Below are 18,063 nucleotides of genomic sequence, written 5' to 3' on the forward strand. Positions count from 1 at the left end.
GTAAACACAAAATGCTGAGAAAAGGTCACTATTTCACTTGGTTTTCGGGTCTATAATTCAATAGCCATTTCTAAGGTTTCAAGTGCATCCTTGTAGACGGAGTGAGATAATAGTGTATCATTGCATATACAGTACTAGATAAATGACAATATACTGCTTATTATCCAGTCCCCCCCTTGTACCTGTTCCAGAAGCAGAGTCCTTTTCTTGTTTTTAGCTAGGTGATAGGCAGTAAAGGATCCCTGAATTCCTGCTCCTATCACAATACAGTCATACACTGTGCTGCTAGGAAGAGCCATGTTTATTTGTGTCTTCTCTGTGAGTGAGTAGGAAGGGAGTAGGAGGCCCCATGTCCTTAGGCAAGCTCCACCAGAAGGAGGGATTTTCACACACACAAATGTTCAGCATTGCTGCCTTGTTACACAGTCTTCATTCTGGGCGCTGAAACATTGCTAAAGCACCACGGTACTACACTGCATTGCTCTGACATCTATTGCATCATTCCTTCAGCTTTTGCATGTCAGTTTGTAATTTAAAGCTATAAAATGTCATTATTTTTGCAATTTTGCTGCTATATAAAGTCCACAATTAATACGTTTCAGTATATTATACATTTCCCATACTAAAGGATAGGGCCAGTCTTTTCAAAACAAATTTTTCTGTTATTGACGAGTATTATGGGAATCTTTTTTTTCTGCAGAAATGTCACAATTTATAAAGGTTCCAGTTTTGACACTGATGATGATAGTTGTGCCAGTTTTACCCTATGAGGGTTATTCACTAAGCTGCCAAAGGCAGCCGAGTGAATAACCAAGCCGAAGCGAACTGAGCCGAACTGTGTTCGGCTATTCACTTTGGCTCAGTACGGCTGATTTCAACAGTAGATCGGCTAAAATCATTCATCGGCTGACTTCGGCTGAGCCGAAGTGCAGAAGCCGTTCGACTAAGCAGATCCAGTATCTGGTTTGGCTGAGCCGAAGCTCTGGCAGTTCACTTGTTGCCATTCGCTCCTATTCTCAAAGGGGCCGAACTGTAGTGAGTGAATAGCCGAATGCCGACGAGCTTGGCTATTCTGCTTGCTTCCTCAGAGGTAGCGAGCAGCATAAAAAAATGTAAACAAAAGAAAACAAATGTAAAAAAATGATTTAGATACATGGAAAAATCGGAAGAAATGTTAAGAAAATAATAAAAAAAAATTTAAAAGAAAAGACAAACAAAACAGTGTTGGCTCCCCCTCCCAAACCATACCAGCCCCTTTAGGTCTAGTAGGAATTTTAAGGAGGAACCCCACCCCCAAAAATGAGGTAAACATTCCTAACCAGACGCTTGATCCTGACAGGGTAGGAAAGGGGGATGAGCGAGCGCCCCTCCCCTCTCCCTGTCATACCAGGCCACATGCCCCCAGCACTGGTAGGATGCTTTCCCAAGGTCCCTCCTGGAAAAGCACCTTGTCCCCGTGCCCATGAGGACAAGGGCCTCTTCCCTACGAGCCCTGGAGCATTGGTTGTGGGGGTCTGCAGGCAGGGGGGCTTATTTGCATCGGGGTAACGCTTTAATAAAGAGGCACCCAGATGCACCCCCCCCTTTGTGAATGACTTGTACCCCTCCCCATTCACTAAAGGGTTAGAAATAAACACACCAGACTTTAATTTAAAAAAATCCTTTAATTGAAATAAATACAAAACACAGATTTTTGACATGTCCTTTATTTAAAAAAACAACCCAAAAAAATTGATTCAATTACATAATCTAGGGTCAGTCACGACGTCTAGGGTTGTCCAAGGTGATGGTGACATAAAAAAAAAAATTATATATTTTTTTTAACCAGTTGACATCCGCGGTGTTAAACCCCCTTCCCATACGCCCGCCGACCCGTCCGCATGCACCGAACACCCACCGCAGAATGACATTCTGATAGATGCAGCAAAATATAAACAATTGAGCGGAGCTAGCAGTGATATCACCGCTATCTCTGCCCAAATGTTCACATTTATCCGTCACCTCACAGTCTGCCCGCAGGTCCTGTGATGTCACGGCTGGATCCGCCCAGTTGTTGCCATTTAATAACAGCCCAGTGTCCTCAAATAACCTAAGGACGCTGACCTGTCATTGATTGACAACAACTGGGCGGAGCCAGCCCTCACATTACGGCTGGCTACGCCCAGTTGTTGTCAGCACAGGGGGAACATGGTATGCTTCGCAGACCGTGCTCCCCGTCTCAGCTGTCACTTCAGCTGAGGCATATGTGTTTAGCTGGGCTGAGCCGCTTGGCTGCCTTTGGCTGCTGGATGGGTTGTTGTGAATAGCCTGTACAGCGGCCCTTCGGTTCGACTGAACCAAAGGGCTCTGGCGGCTGATGTGAGTCGAAGGGTCAGACGAAGCTACGGCTAGATCCTTCAGCAGGTAGAATAACCCTCTATATATTTATGGCTTTGCTGATGCTGCTGCTGACAGTAAAGTACTCCTTACAGATTACTGTAATCAGAGTATTACTGAAAAATGTCCCTATAAAGTGCCAAATGTACAAGCAGATTTCAAAGCTGTCGGCTCTGTAAATAAATGCACCTCATTCCTTTGATTATTTCCGTAATGTTTATCATATGTATTGTAATTGCTTTCCTTGTTAAGTGAGCTGGTAAAGGGGTCCTTTGGGCCTCTAAGCAGTTAAGCATTAGTCCCCCATAGTTGACCTGAGCGCATGGTCGGCAAAGGAGGATGATGTTGGGCATGCAAAGGGGAGCCCAGCTTGGGGGTGGGGAGGACAATGCTGGCCCTGTGTGTAGTGTGTTGCACAATCCTGTGTTTATTGCATTTCAGAGCCCTGCATTTAATGTGTTGCACAGTCCTGTGTTTATTTCATTACAGAGTCCTGTGTTTATTACATTGCAGAGTCCTGTGTTTTTTTTTACATTGCACAGTCCTGCATTATTTGCATTACAGAGTCCTGCTTTTATTGCGTTGCACTGTCATGCAATTATTACATTACAGAGTCATGCATTTATTGCATTAAAGAGTCCTGCTTTTATTGCATTATAGAGTCCTGCCTTTATTGCATTGCACAGTCCTGCATTTATTGCAATACATAGTCATGCATTTATTACATTACAGAGTCCTGTGTTTATTACATTGCACAGGCCTGCATTTATTGCATTACAGAGTCCTGCTTCTATTGCATTGCACAGTCCTGCCTTTATTGCATTACAGAGTAGTGCATTTATTGCATTACAGAGTCCTGCGTCCATTGCATTGCAGAGTCCTGAGTCCACTACACACAGTTCTGAGTGCTTTGTGTTGCAGAGTCCTGAGTCCATTGCATTGCAGAGTCCTCAGTGCATTGCTTTGCAGAGTCCTGAGTCCATTGCATTGCACAGTCCTGAGTGCTTTGTGTTGCAGAGTCCTGAGTCCATTGCGTTGCAGAGTCCTGAGTCCATTGCGTTGCAGAGTCCTGAGTCCATTGCGTTGCATAGTCCCGTGTCCATTGTGTTGCATAGTCCCAAGTCCGCTGCGTTGGAGGGTCCCGTGTCCATTGCGGTGCAGAGTCCAGAGTCCATTGCGTTATTGCATTGAACCTTTTATATATATATAGGCAGGGCTCAAAATTTCAAGTCCTGAGCTACTAGCCAGGCCTTAAGAGTTACTCGCCACCAGTTGCCCCACCTGACCCCTACCGTGCCCCGCCCTTAACTCCGCCAGGTCAGTGGTGTGACACAGAGAACAGAGATCAGTAACAATGCAGAGTGCAGAGGCCAGTGGTGTGATGCAGAGTACAGAGGCCAGCAGTGTAATGCAGAAAAAAGCAATGTATCCTCCATGTCCCAGGTGTCCTGCTTCTCCCGTGCTGTCCTACACTCGCCCCCACGCAATTTTCACTCGCCAATTGCGAGCGGGCGAGTGGAAATTTTGAGCCCTGTATATAGGTATGTGTGTATATATATATATATATATATATACACACACACACACATAATGTTTTTGTTTCTTTTTGAGGGGAGGGTGATGTAGATGGATACAGGGGTCTGGAGGGGAAGTGGGAGGGCAGTGTTGGAGGCAGAAGGGTTGTGAGACCCTGTCAGCAAAGTCTTGCCCGGGGCCCAATTAATGTTAAAGATGGCCCTGTGTGCATGGCCGCATTTCTCCTATTTCTTTTAAATTTGATAAAGAATATTATATTCACATACAATTAAGGGATGGTTAGGCTGACATTTATTAATTTATTTCATTTATACAAAGGTACTGTATATATGAGTTATGTTTATAGTTATTGGGGATTGTCCAATGCGTGTTACGATAGCTTATATTGTATTCTTTCACGTTAAAGAAGGATCTTCCTTTCTATGAATTTGGCTCAATCAATGATTATTTTAAAGCAGAACTATAAGATTCCATTTTAAAACATATGCGCTGCAGCACTTAATTATAAGTGCATCTGCACTTGCAGTTTTCTGTTAGTCTCCTGCAAAGTCCCACAAATACCTGTTGATCCAACCAATGAGGTTTATCTAATGCAGCCCCCTGTGATGGGTTAGCAACAATGTCGGACTGCCTCTGAATTCAGAGTTGCCACTCTCATGTAGTCTGTTCCTGCTTGCATTACAGTGGGATGTAGAATATGTTGCAGGGGGAATGGCTGATAGCACTGTCACTGCTGATTCACAAGTCTATAGCTGTCAATCAGAACTTGACCACACCCTGTCCTGCCCACTGCTTTCTGGATTGATAGTACAGACTCTGTTGCTGAAACTTTCCCACTGTGAGCTGCAGTCTCTAGGAGGGGGAGCGTGTGAAACACAAACAAAGGTGACTTTTGCTCAGTTAGGAAAAGTAAAGGAATTGTTTTGTTTACTTTACTACTATTAAGCCTGTGCATCACATAATAGCTGGGTTTGGTACGTGTTTAGGGTGTCATATAGGAGCAAAGGGAAGCCAAAAAAAAGGCCGCCGGAGGTGTTTGCCATAATGTGCTTATATGCACATCATATAAGCACATTATGGCTGCCTTACATTCAGGGCCAGATTTACTCTCTCTGCTGCCCCAAGGCTGGGTTCCTCAATGCGCCCCCCCCCCCCCCCCCCCCCCCCCCCCACCCTCCACACACACTGTACATTTAGCCCTGCTTGCCCGAAGTAGGGCTAAATGCAGAAAAAAATCTACCCACCTGGTGGCTGTGCTGCCCCTCTACTCCCTGCTGCCCCGAGACCAGGCCTCTGTGGCCTTGTGGGAAATCTGGCCCTGCTTACATTGTAGGTGATCCCCTCCAGTGCTGCTCTCTTCACTCTCCCCTCCTTCACTGGCACTTCCATCTTCACCTGCTCTTCTTGCGCATTTGGAGTCTACAGACTCTTGCTTTGCATGGCCGGCATGTTGTAACTCCCAGGCATGCACAGGGTCTTGCTGAGCCTGTGCACTGAATTTCACATGCGCGGCTTAGTGCACAGAAAAGAAAAATTGCTGACAGGCAGGTATAAGCTTGTTTGGCACTTTAAGTTGAATCTTTTTCACAATGTAGGAACAACTAAATTACTAGTTATATGTTCATATATAATCAGCAGTTGCAGTCATTGAACAGATTTAAGTGTCCACAAATATATGTTGCTATACAGACTGTGTTCAATCACTTAAAATCCTAATTTTTGTCTTGAAAATATTAAATCCACTTTAAGGGCAAATCTAGGTCACCATAAAAATAGAAACAGGACAATATGTTAATAATTAGACCACTTATTTGTTTTACTTGCCGTAAGCCTTAGCTTCCCGGACACACTATTGTACAGTTGTGCAGATGATACTGACATTTATGACATAATTCATAATCCAGGCACAGCTTTACAAAACATATAAAGACTTCAAGGCTTCATATATTCAGCTTGCAGCATTGGGGCACTGCAGTGTCTGGGGAACCTGCTGAACAGAAATGATACTACATCAAAAGTAAGCAGAGTTTTGTTTCTTAAATCTTTTCTGAAAGGTCTCTACTGTACTTTTTCTTTTAGTTTTCGGTAGATTTTTTTTAAACGTAACTCCAGAAAAAAAAACTTGTTGTCAGTATTATATATAGAGTAGTTAAGGGCTAGAACTTCAGACAGGTTTTCACTGCAGTCTATGCTCCTTCTGGGGAGAGTTGACCTCACTGTTCTCCTGTCACTGGTACAGAAACGGGGGGGAAATGCATCCAACAGAGACACAAACAGTAATAAAAGACGTTTTATTAGGTTGAAGAACAGTTTTAACCTCCGTCAAGTTTAACCTCCGTCAAGAAATTTTGCCCTCACTAATCGTCCAAGTGACACCATGTTTTAGGATGCGACAGGGTGTCAGGCAGCAGTACAAACTTCTAGTTCTAAGCTGTACCAGATCTATCCACAACTAAATGATACTTCTGGTTTAAGTCAGGCTATAATACTTCATAGAAAACATAATCTGTTAGACTACTGTATATGCCCTGAAAGCGAGCTTTGAGCATCCTCAGCTCTGGCTGGGTTCTCATTAGTTGTCAATGGTCACCAGGGCTTAATTACACTATTTGATGCCTGAGGCAGGGAGGTGGTGGTGCTGGTGGTGATTGGTCATTTCTGGGAGGGTTTGCTGCCAGTGGATGCTATTTATAGGGGGGCAGTGTGTTCTGCCGGAGCTCTTAGAAACCTGGGATGCTCTGGCTGCCCACCTGCTGCTCCCCCCCACACCTACCAGATGGCGGCTGAGTCAACCACCTCATTAGAGGGACATCCTTGATGGTCACTGTATATCCTTTCTGTTGTTTTATTGTCTAGTTAAATAGGGGTTGATTTACTAACCTTATAAACACACCACGGACATGTATACACCTCTGTAGTGTGTTCCCTCCCAGCATGATCTATGGGTGGAATCTAAACACCTTTGTAGTGTGTACACACCCAGCAGGTGTGTTGTGCAAAGCCCTGCATGAATTTGCAAGGTGATGTTGTGTAAATTAGCTCTATGTTGTGTTGCTTGCGTTGATGAATGCAGGAATGTAAATGCATGAGCTAACCATTTTTGTCTAAACTGTGAAGCAGCATTATATATATATCATGTGCATGATTTTTCCATATATGGCATTAGTGGAAATATGCTTTTAGAGACTTTTTGGTTGATAAATACGTTTTGCTGTGTAAAAATCCCACGCACCTAGTGCGTGCGTGTGTTTAGGTTAGTAAATCACCCCCATAGACTCATTCCCACCAAGCCTCAGTCATCCACAGTGTACCTGCAATTTGCCTTTCCCACATTGCCACTTTATTAGTCTTATTTCAAATTCTTTTCTAATTTCAGTGTAAAAAGGAAGTGAATATTCCCCAGTTGTGTATCAGCCAATTGAAGGGTGACTGAGGGCGATCAGCTTAAAGACATGCTGAATGAAATCAAACACGAAGTACCCCAACCTGCAGGGTTATATGTAGACATTATGTTCATATAGTCAAAAATGAATGCTGATGCCCTTTTGTACCTTTTCCATTCTTTTGTCACTGATCAAATGAAATGACAAATATTTTGAGATATTAAAACCAGACTGTGCTATTGGAGCTCGAATGTTCTCTCCTTTTATACATAGATACCACTGAGCTTTACATACCACCAACTGAGAGCCTGCAGAAATGGAATGAGTTGGTTGGTAAATGAGCTACAGAAAGAGAAATCTTTCTGTAACCTCTTATTCTTAAGAGTTCAAGGAATGAATAAGAAAGAAAAAAAAAAGATTAATATGTATATAAACTCTAACAATAAATTCTCCTATTTGCTCCAATTCGGTCTGTTTAATATACCATTGAACGCATTTTGTTTGTGTGTCCAAAAAAAGCGAGTTGATCCCACCAGAATTTTTGGGAGCAGGTAACATCCTGTGTTTTCTGTTGACTGTTATCATTTAGGCCCCTTTTACACACGAATTGGCCTGCACCTACAGCTCTGTGCTGCGTGCTGTGCCGTACCAAGCAGCTGCCGGGAAGGACAGGTGCTGAGTGTGATTAGTACGCAGCCCCCATCCTTCTCTATGGGGCTACGCAGCCGTACGCCCCCCTACGCTCACCTCAACTGCAGGTCCGCAGGGGTGTGGGTTTTCTGGCCGGGAAGCATACATGATCCATTCTGGCGGCATATGAATACACTCACCCACACCCCTACGGACGTGCAGGGCAGGCCAGCGTAGGGGGATATACGGCTGCGTAGCCCCATAAAGAAGGAAGGGGGCTGCGTACTAATCACACACAGCACCTGTCCTTCCTGGCAGCTGCTTGGTACGGCCCCGCACGCAGCACGGAGCTGTACGTGCAGGATGAATGGGGCCTTAGCATTGTTCCTAGCTATCTGCCAGGTGAAAATAAGAGGAAAAAGCCTGAACAAAAAACTAGGCCAGTCACCACACCTGAGGACTGGTAAGCTGCAATATATTACATTTTCGTCCTTGGATTTAGATACACTTTAGTTTGAAATGTTGTAAACATCATTGCCCTAATCACTGGTCCATTATTGGTTTTTGAATGTTTTGAATGTTTATTACAATGCTTTGTGACACTTGAGGACTTTGCCATACTTGGCCTATCTTGAAGACTAGAGATCTGAGCATTTAAAGCTTTGTGATACAGTATCTGTCCTGTAAATCTCATCCATGCCTGCTAGATCTTCCATCCAAAGTTTTAAAAAAATTATTTCTTAGCTCTAGTCACCGTATAAAAATGCTCTGAGAGCATTTGTGGCTCCATTACGGTTTAAAGAGACTTGGTCCCCCACTGATGGCCCTATACATATACTTTGTATTCCCACTCTTTTTTTGTGGCCTGTAGAAAGTTCCCTTAAATTAAGTATTACAATGTGAAGAAAATGTTGCAACACAAAAGCATTTATAATAACATTCCATTCAAACTGTCTCTATAAACAATTCATGAAAAATACATGATCTTTTTTTTCAGTTTTCTAAACTTTTTCTTCTGCAGAGTAAAAATAATTTCTGCACGAAAACTGTTTTGTCTGTATTTACTTTGAATTATTCTATTCTTTTAAATAAAATTACAATTGTGTTTGGTTTAATAAATATGCAAATTGCTGTCACACTGTGAAACAACAACTAAATTATATTTTATGAAAGCAACTACTGCTCGCTTCAGTTTGGCTGGGTTCGTTCTAAAACCTTCTACAAACACAGCAAACCAATTAAACGGAACACTGCTATATTGTCCTATCAAACAATATGCCTTGAATATTGTTACATGAGCTATGCTTGTCATTTATATGGTGCTATGGTAGGGGTGGGCAACAGTGGCGTAACCAGAGTTACGTACGCCCGGGGCAGAACAAAATTTTGCGCCCCCCACAACCATTATATCACCACCTCATCTATCCATGGGGGGTTGGAGGGACACCCCCCTGAAATGATGGCAGGTAGCAAAGAAGCTATTGTTTTCCGTGCTATCTGCTGTTTTTTTTGTTAGTATTCTGTATTAGTATTTAGTATTCTGCCATCAGAATTAAAATAAAACAAAAAAAAACAGCATAGGAATGAATAGCTAGATTGCTATTGGCTATTTCAATTTGCAATAGCCAGTAGCAAGTTGGCTATTGCACCCGCCTCTGCTGCTGTCAGTCATCAGACAAGGACCTGATGGAGAACTTCAGGTCCACTTCTGCTGATTGACAGCAGCAATGGGCGGGTACAATAGCTAGTCTGCCATTGGCTATTGCAAATTGAAATAGCCAATATCAATCTAGCTATTCATTGCTATGCTGGGGGGTTTTTTCTGAGCAGAGTAAACCTTTCTGAGAGAAAATGTTTCTCTCCCGGGTGTCCGGGAGCCGCTCTCTAATAGAGGGAGACACCCGGAACGTCCAGGAAAGTTGGGATGTCTGCTTCATGTCCCTCTGGTTCTAAGGATAATTCAATACAATACACAATATATTATACTGTACAGTAATGCAGAATGGCTCCATCTATAGAGGACTACAAATCCCAGCAGTACACTATATAGCAATCCAGAATGGCACATGGCTACAAAGGACTACAAAACCCAGCAATACATTATACAGTAATGGAGAATGGCAACTGGCTGTAGAGGGCTACAAATCCCAGCAATACATTATACAGCAATGCAGAATAATATGAAGCTACATACTCTGTGCTGCGTGGGATCTCAGGAGGCTGTGTGCGGTCTGACCAGGGCTGTGGTTCGGGTCCTCACAGCCGAGGCCCGCAGAGCGGACCTATTATTTGCCTGACTGTAAATCTTTTTTTACCTCCGAGCACGCTTGTCCCTGTCCAGCAGCTGGCGCCCCAATCCCTGCACCCGAGGCAGCCGCACCGTCAGCCCCCCCGGTTGTTACGCCACTAGTGGGCAACTCCAGCCCTTCAGCTGTGCTTTAACTACAAATTCTGACATGCCTCTGCCTCTGGGAGTCATGTCAGCAACTGTTAGTCTTGCAAGATGTAAAACTCCACTCAGATTGTATGTATGTGCTGGAGTTTCTTAAAGTAGTATTAAACTCTCTAATTTGTTTTCAATAATTAATCTAATCAAAAAAATATACACTGCCCTGTAAAGAATTTCTTTACATTTTTGCCCAAGCACTTACAGTCATCATGTGTCCAAACAGTTGGCTCCAACTCTCTCAGCTTTGCTTCCCTGAACTTCCATTTGAGTACAAGATCACAAGGAACAGGGATGTCTCCAGCCTCTGTTCATCCACTAGCTTGGAGGAGAGAGAAAAGAGTAGTGGGTAGCAGAGGAATGGCTTGCCCTTCTGTGTCTGTGTGTTTGTGGAATGAAAAGCAATACATCTTTTATTGATGCATAGTCACAATATTATGATGGAACAAAACTTTTTGACTTTAATATCACTTTTTTTGTGATATCGTTTATCTCTATTTGAATTTATAAGTAAATTGTTTAGCCCATCATTATTCACACATAACTAAAATGTTAGTTTTGGTAATATTTTAACATCCTTATAGATTTCTTCAGACTGAAGAGGGGGGAAGGGCACACCTATGCTTTTACACTAAATAGCTAATGATCTAGATAGGACCTAAAAAGATATGGCATGAAATTAAACTGTTTTCCTATTCAGTTACAATGTATCTAAAGCCAAAACATGAGCTGGCCTCCTTTCAGGGGGACCCCTTGGAAAAGGACCTTGTCCCCATTCCGATGAGGACAAGGGACTCTTCCTCACAACCCTGGGCCAGTGGTTGTCACCACTTGCTCCGCCCATTTATTTACATTCGGGCCCAATCTGTCATTTTGCAGCAGAAGTTCAGGTTGGTGGGATGTGGGACTTTTTTTTATTTCGGCGAGTCAGCGGGCGTCGTTCATCATGATTGACAAGGATCTACATCGCTGCATGACATAATTGACCTTTGGATTGCATCGTTGTAGAATTTGTTTAGGGGTCTATTCACGAAGCTGCCGAAGGATCTGGCCGTAGCTTCGGCTGATCCTCCGGCTAGCTTCGGCTACAGTAGAACCGAAGGGGTGCTGTACGGGCTATTCACAATAGCCCGTACACCTCCCGATCATGGCCGAGCGGCTCAGCCGAGCCGAACGCATATGCATCGGCTCGGCTGAGACGTGCTGAAAGCCGAAGCTTCTGACAGCTGGGCGGAGCCAGCCGTGATCTTACGGCTGGCTCCGGCCACTTGCAGTGAGATCAGCGTCCGTGGTTACCTGCTAACCAGGGACACTGATCTCCAAACAGCTAACTCTTCCTGGCGGCCCAGGAGTCTCCTGCTCCCGGCCGCCAAGGAGAGAAAGAACGCTGTGTCCTTTTTTCTTCTTTATTCTAACACGATCGATGTCAGAATAGAAAAAAAAATTTAAAAAAAATTTCCCATTGAAAAGCATTGAGACATTACTATTGGCTATTTCAAATTGCAATAGCCAATAGTAAATTAGCATTGTACCCGCCCTCTGCTGCAGTTCCCCATCAGGTCCATCAGCAGAGGGCGGGTACAATGCTAGTTTACTATTGGCTATTGCAAATTGAAATAGCCAATAGTAATGTCCCAATGCTTTTAGTGAATAGACCCCTTAGTTTTTTTTAAGAATAAAGGACTTGTCAAAAACTGTTTGTTTTTTTTTGTTAAAATAAAGAACTTTTTCAAGGTGTGGTGTTTTTATTGACTATTTCGCGTTCTCTTTGGCAAATGAGTAGGGGTAACAACTACCCCTTACTCATTCACAAGGGGGGGCGGCATTATGAAAGGGGGTACCAAGATACAGATGACCCCCCCAGCACATAGACCTTCACAATCACTGGGCCAGGGTTCTGGGGAAGAGGCCCTTGTTCTTATTGGCATGTGGACAAGGGGCTTTTCCAGGGGGCCCCCCCTAACATTGGGATGGGGAACCACACACTGTTTTTTAAATTCTATTTTTTGACACAATTGCATGATTCGGTGTGCTTTGGCACCATTCTCCCTGCTCCGGCTGTTTGTTTGGCATTGCCGAGCCGAAGCATGTTTGTTCGACTCGGCTGTTTACTTCAGCTGTTATACGTGCTGTTGAGAATAGCGCGTACAACAGCCCTTGGGTTTGGCTGAACCAAAGGCTTTCTGCAGCTGAAGCAAGCCGAAGGATAAGCCAAAGGTTCGGCTAAATACTTCGGCTCTTTAGTGAATAAACAATATAAATCCGATGTATCAGAAGGGAAATATTCCACAAAATGCTAACATAGGGTAAAACAATTCTTCCACACTGGTTACTATTACCTGTTAAGATGTGAACACTTGCTTGTACTATCTACAACAGTCCTCCTTAAGAGAAAGTTCTTTATTTGATAATCCACTTTGGGGCTGAGAGACAGAGAAAGGTCCACCTCAGGTATGTTCAGTTGCCAGGATGCTGCTTATTGTGTCCAGCAAGATTATGGATCCAGAAGAGAGTCCTGTACATGCATGTTCTATGGAAGACCAGGTGCTGTCAATCAATGCTTTTTAGAGAAGTACTACTTTCCTTCCAAACTGACCTGTGATCTCGCGGGCCAATAATTAGGGGTATCTTTTTTCAGACTATTGCAGTTGCTGAGTAACCATACATATTTAATTATTTTACCAAACGCTACATCTTTTTCTTTTATTTTTACTGGTAGGATTATATTAATGTATGTGCCCCAACTGGGGGAGACCATTTTTATCTTGGTGAGCAGTGATGCAAAATGCAAAATGTTTTCATTGTCAAGAGAACAGGGGTCAGGGCAAATAGTTCAAGGGTGACCTCTGTTCCAAAAACAACTGTCTAAGTGGGGATTTACTCTTGTTTTGCATGGATTGTCAGTCACTTCTACTCACTGGAACAGAAAGTGTCCAATGGGACACAGATGGCATAAAACCTGAAAGGGATTTTAACTGTTCCTAAGCAAAAGAAAGTAAAATGGTTTAGATAAACTTTAAATGTCTCACTATAAGCACCTTTCACAGCTCCACAATTATTTGGTGGAAAAAGCATATCAGTGACCTGAATGTGGTTTGCTCATGAATTGCAATTTGAAATGAGATTCATTTATATGGTGGCCCCAAAAACTGCTTTAACCCACCTTAACTTCATTCTGCTGCTCTGTTTTCCCAGGGAAGTGAAGTCACAATGGTACTTGCTGATATAAGGGAATATGTGATTCTCTCCTCTTCCAGAAAAGTCTTGTGTGCAATGGCGGTGCATACATACAGTATATACATATTTCTCCAAAGGTGAATTAAACAGCAGGGGAGCAAAAAGAAGGTAATTATAAGTATATGTGTGGGCATGCACTAAAATGAACCTGTTTCTCTGGCCTGCATGGAAAAGGTACAGGTTCACTTTAAGAAGATCATTGCCCTGAAGCGTTATTATTATTTACTTGACATTTATCCAGTGAACTGCTGATATATAACCTGGTAACCCTTTCTACCATGCTTAAGGTGGCAAGTTAATTATATTTACCTAATGTAATTATGCTCTGTCATTTTCCATTTCCTATTTTCAACCCTACTTCACAGTGCTTCTGAATAACTAATTATTCTCGCTATACTGTGCAGCCTCCCTGCATTTTGAAGATGGCAAAGGAGGGGGATCAGTATAAATAACTGATGAGATATATGCTTTCTCTAGAATTTTAGATAAGTTGGGTAAGCTGTTTGGGCGCCCTGGTCTTCATTAATGTAGGTTTGTAACTAGGACGTTTCAAGACACCGGGATTTTAGGGATTTGCCAATCAGTCAAGCCCAGCGTATGCTGTTAGCATTGAAATGAAAATTACATTTACTGTGTTAATATACTCTATTCTCTGTTATAAAGTGTACATTTACATTTTTTGTGTTTGCTATTGGTGGTCTACATGAAGGACCAAAATCCTACCATAGGGTATCAGGGCATGCTAGGAGTTAGAAGACGGCTTAAAAGAATGAAGAACATGCATCGGAGAGGCCCAACAAACAGAGGGCTTGGAAAATTAAACAACTGCAGCTGCAATGAGGGAGAACAGTCTGTCTTTGAAGATCTCTTACTGCCTTCAACAGAGCAACCATTTCATGTATATTTCTCTGTTAAGTAGTTTCAATATCTCCTGTTAGATGTTACCCCTCCTGGGTGATCTTCCTCCTTTTTATCTCTCTCTCTCCCTGTCCCTCGTGTATCTCTTCCTTACTCAGCTTTTCCCACAGTACAAACAGTGAAAGGATTCATTTTTTAATTCGCCTGACCAGTGCACGAAGCATAATATGGTTCATTCAATGTGCACGTACCTAACACAATCATGGCATTAGTCACTTTTACTGGGCTCTGCAGCTGGGCAGGAAAGTTTAAGCTAAAGATCTATTTCATGTGTTTGAATGGGTGCTGTACTGGAATTTGTATCAATCATATCAATAATTAACGATAAACTCCAGGCAAACAGCTACATACGCATCTGAGATACATATGTGTACATATGTATCTTATCTGGCAAAGGATTTGTAATTCTGGTCAGCCACCGTTGTGATTTATGCACCTCTGCCAGACAGCACAACTGTGAGGGTAACACCACTTTCTATTTTAGAGTTTAAGTGTAAACCCTTACAAAGACCTTTATTTATTTGCACCCTTTTGGTCTGAAAGCATTTTTATTTGTTAAGTGCAAAAATTAATCATGTCAGAAATTCAAAGCTGTCCTGTGTCCTGTTCACACTTATCAGGGAGACCTCCCAGTTTTTATCTTGCTCTACAGAACAATTAGAGCCTATGCTGTGGAGATGAAGAGAAAAGCAGGTATTTAGTAGTTTAACAACAGACAAAGGAGCTGGGCTTACACCAGCTTCTGCAAGTTTAGTCAACAGAAAAAACATGCTGTACCATTCCACAGTAGAAAATTTGAAGTACATTTCTGTCAGATCAGCCGGAACCTTTTACTACTTGAGGGCAGAGGCGTAACTAGTGACCTCAGTGCCCCGATGCAAGAATCCATGAAGGGCCCCCCCCCCCCAAGAAAAAAAAATTAGATACATTTATTTAAAAAAACAAACAAAAACATTTTAGACAAAAAAAAACCACACTATCCTCTTCCATGTCTCGAGCTCCCCATTATTTCCCCCTTCATATCCCCAGCTTTCCGCTCCGGGACCCCACACTCTCCTCTTCCATGTCCCCAGCTTCCCCTCATCTCCCCCTTCACGTCCCCAGCTTTCCGCTCCCGGACCCCACACTCTTCCATGTCCCCTTCATAGTCCCAGCTCCCTATATCTCCCCCTTCGCGTCCGCAGCAGGCCTCTCTTACCGATGCAGCTCTCTATTCGGCAGCGTACTGTGTGATGAGGGGGCGGGGATAACCCGCTTCTCACTCATTGGTTGCTGCGCCGGCTGGATCATACTTCACGCTGCACCCAGAACAAGGTGAGGGGCGCAGCGGGAAGCAGGTAGGGCCCAGGACAGGAGGAAGAGGTCCCGGTACTGACATTAGCGGTTACCGGGATATTAAATATGCTGGTGATCAGCGGTTTCCAGGGGCCCCTTCCTCCTGTCCTAGGCCCCCTCTAAGTGGCGGAACTCCAGGGCCCGGTCGCAGTTGCGACCTCTGCAACCCTGGTAGTTCCACCACTGCTTGAGGAGTCTTTAAAGGCATGAAACAATGGTAATACACATCTACAACAACTCAGCAAACTGTAAACCAGGGGTACCCACAATTTTTCGTCTGGAGATCTACTTTCCAAATGAGGAGCTCAATGAGATCTACCAACGAAAAACCCTGGCATTCAGGGGCGGGAGGGGGCATGGCGGTGCATTGAAGTCAATGGCACCACAGCCCCGCCCGCAGAGCGATCTCCCGCACCCGGAACGCAGGCACATTAGTGACTGCGTTCCGGTCCAGTGCGATCTGCAAGAATGCTGCAAGCATTATTTTTGCAGATCACACTGGGCTGGAACGCAAGCACTAATGTGGGGTGTGTGGCTGCGGTGCCATTGACTTCAATACAACCCCACGCCCCTACCGCCACTGAACGCAGGGAGCCGGCCAGCTTGCATTCCAGTGTGTTCTAGAGGCCGAACACTCTGGAACGCAGACTTTGTGGTGTGTACCAGCCCTCTCTTGGCTGTCTCTTCTCTCTCTCCTCGCTCTCTCCCCTGTTTCTATCTGCTGTCTCTTCTCTCTCTCTCTGCTGTCTCTTCTCTCACTTTCTCTGCTGTCTCTCCCCCTTTTTATTTATTTTTTATTATTATTTTTAATTTAATTTATTTTTTTTCATTTTCATTTTATTTTGTACTGTTGGAAGGCCTTTGGGAAAATATCAGGGGTCTAAACAGCCCCCTGACATTTCCCTTTTAAAATAGAAAAAGAAATTGAGGACACAAAGTCTTCAATCTTATTTTCTGCAGCATCTGTTCTAAATGAATGGAAAGTACAGAGGTTTCCCATTCATTCATAAAATATTTACTATCAAGCAGTTTCTGAATGGGGAGGAGCCTCTTTACTGAGTGCTACTCCCCATTGAGAAACTCATGAATGAACAGGAAGTGATGTAAAGCACTTCCTGTTCATTCATAACTGCTAACACATAGTACTATGTGTCCCCAGTTATTTACAAACACTGAAGTAATCAGCTGATCGCTTCAGTGTTTGGCTGCACACAGAGGATTGGTACATATCACTGAAATGCACCGATCCTCCGCCACTCGGCCACACACAGGGCTCAGCCTGCAGCTTCAGCCCTGGATCCCCGTTGCTCTCCCCTGCCTGTATGCAGTGGGGATCCGAGGAGAAGTCAAGGAAGCGCTGAAGCCGGTGGGAAAAGAGGGGAGGAGAGAGCCGCCTTGACAGTAGCATGGCCGAGCAGTGAGGAGAGAGAGCCACCGGCTGTCAGATCCTGGCCCAGAGATTGTGATTTACCAGTTTTCGCTTAGCGATCGACTGGTAGATCGCGATCGACCTAATGGCACCCCTGCTGTAAACAATCATATCAATGCAAAATAACGTGTTAAAAACCTGGTGTCTATGTACTATTTTCTTTATAAATATATATGAACATGGTGGCAGTCATGTTTGCTGATTACATTTGCAGACTGCATTTTAGTTCACATGAGGGAGCTCAGGAGTAGTTTTTATTCATAAAAATAATTTCTGTACAGCTGTGACAATAAAATGCAAAATGCTGTTTTAGACAGTAGTGATGGGCTGCATGTTCGAATCAAACATAGGTCCGACTCGAACATAGCCTGTTCTAGCGTTCGCTGAACGACGAGCATTGCGGGATGTTCGCGATCTGTTCGACCGCGGAACATCCCACAATGCACTTCGCCCTCCGAAACTGTAATTGGCTGCAGTCTGTGCCAATCAGGGCTCAGTACACATTTAGAGCCATGATTGGGCAAAGTCATGATGACTCTGCCCAATCATGTCTCACAGCTAAGTCCCTGCAGCACACTATATAAGGCTGCTTACACCTCAGCTCTATGTAGTGTGTTGTAGGAGATAAAGAGAGAGAGAGTTATAGCAGATAGAGATACATTTAGAGAGATAGATAGAGATAGATAGATAGATAGATAGAGATACATCTAGAGAGATAGATCTCTATCTATAAATATCTATACATAGAGTTATACATATATATATATATATAT

General features: G+C 43.6%; 1 protein-coding gene across 1 annotated transcript in view; it reads right to left on the reverse strand.

Annotated features, from left to right (window-relative positions):
- Positions 1-391, reverse strand: part of PIPOX (pipecolic acid and sarcosine oxidase) — a 61,740-nt gene extending 61,349 nt beyond the window's left edge. Inside the window, exon 1 of the mRNA XM_018563425.1 lies at positions 183-391. Within this exon, the coding sequence (XP_018418927.1) occupies positions 183-299 (117 nt within the window). The 5' untranslated portion in view covers positions 300-391. The remainder of the gene's footprint in view (positions 1-182) is intronic.
- Positions 392-18,063: the final 17,672 nt, after the last annotated feature.

The sequence above is a fragment of the Nanorana parkeri genome, unplaced genomic scaffold (genome assembly GCF_000935625.1).
Source record: "Nanorana parkeri isolate BGI_ZX_2015 unplaced genomic scaffold, ASM93562v1 scaffold663, whole genome shotgun sequence".
NCBI classification, from domain to species: domain Eukaryota; kingdom Metazoa; phylum Chordata; class Amphibia; order Anura; family Dicroglossidae; genus Nanorana; species Nanorana parkeri.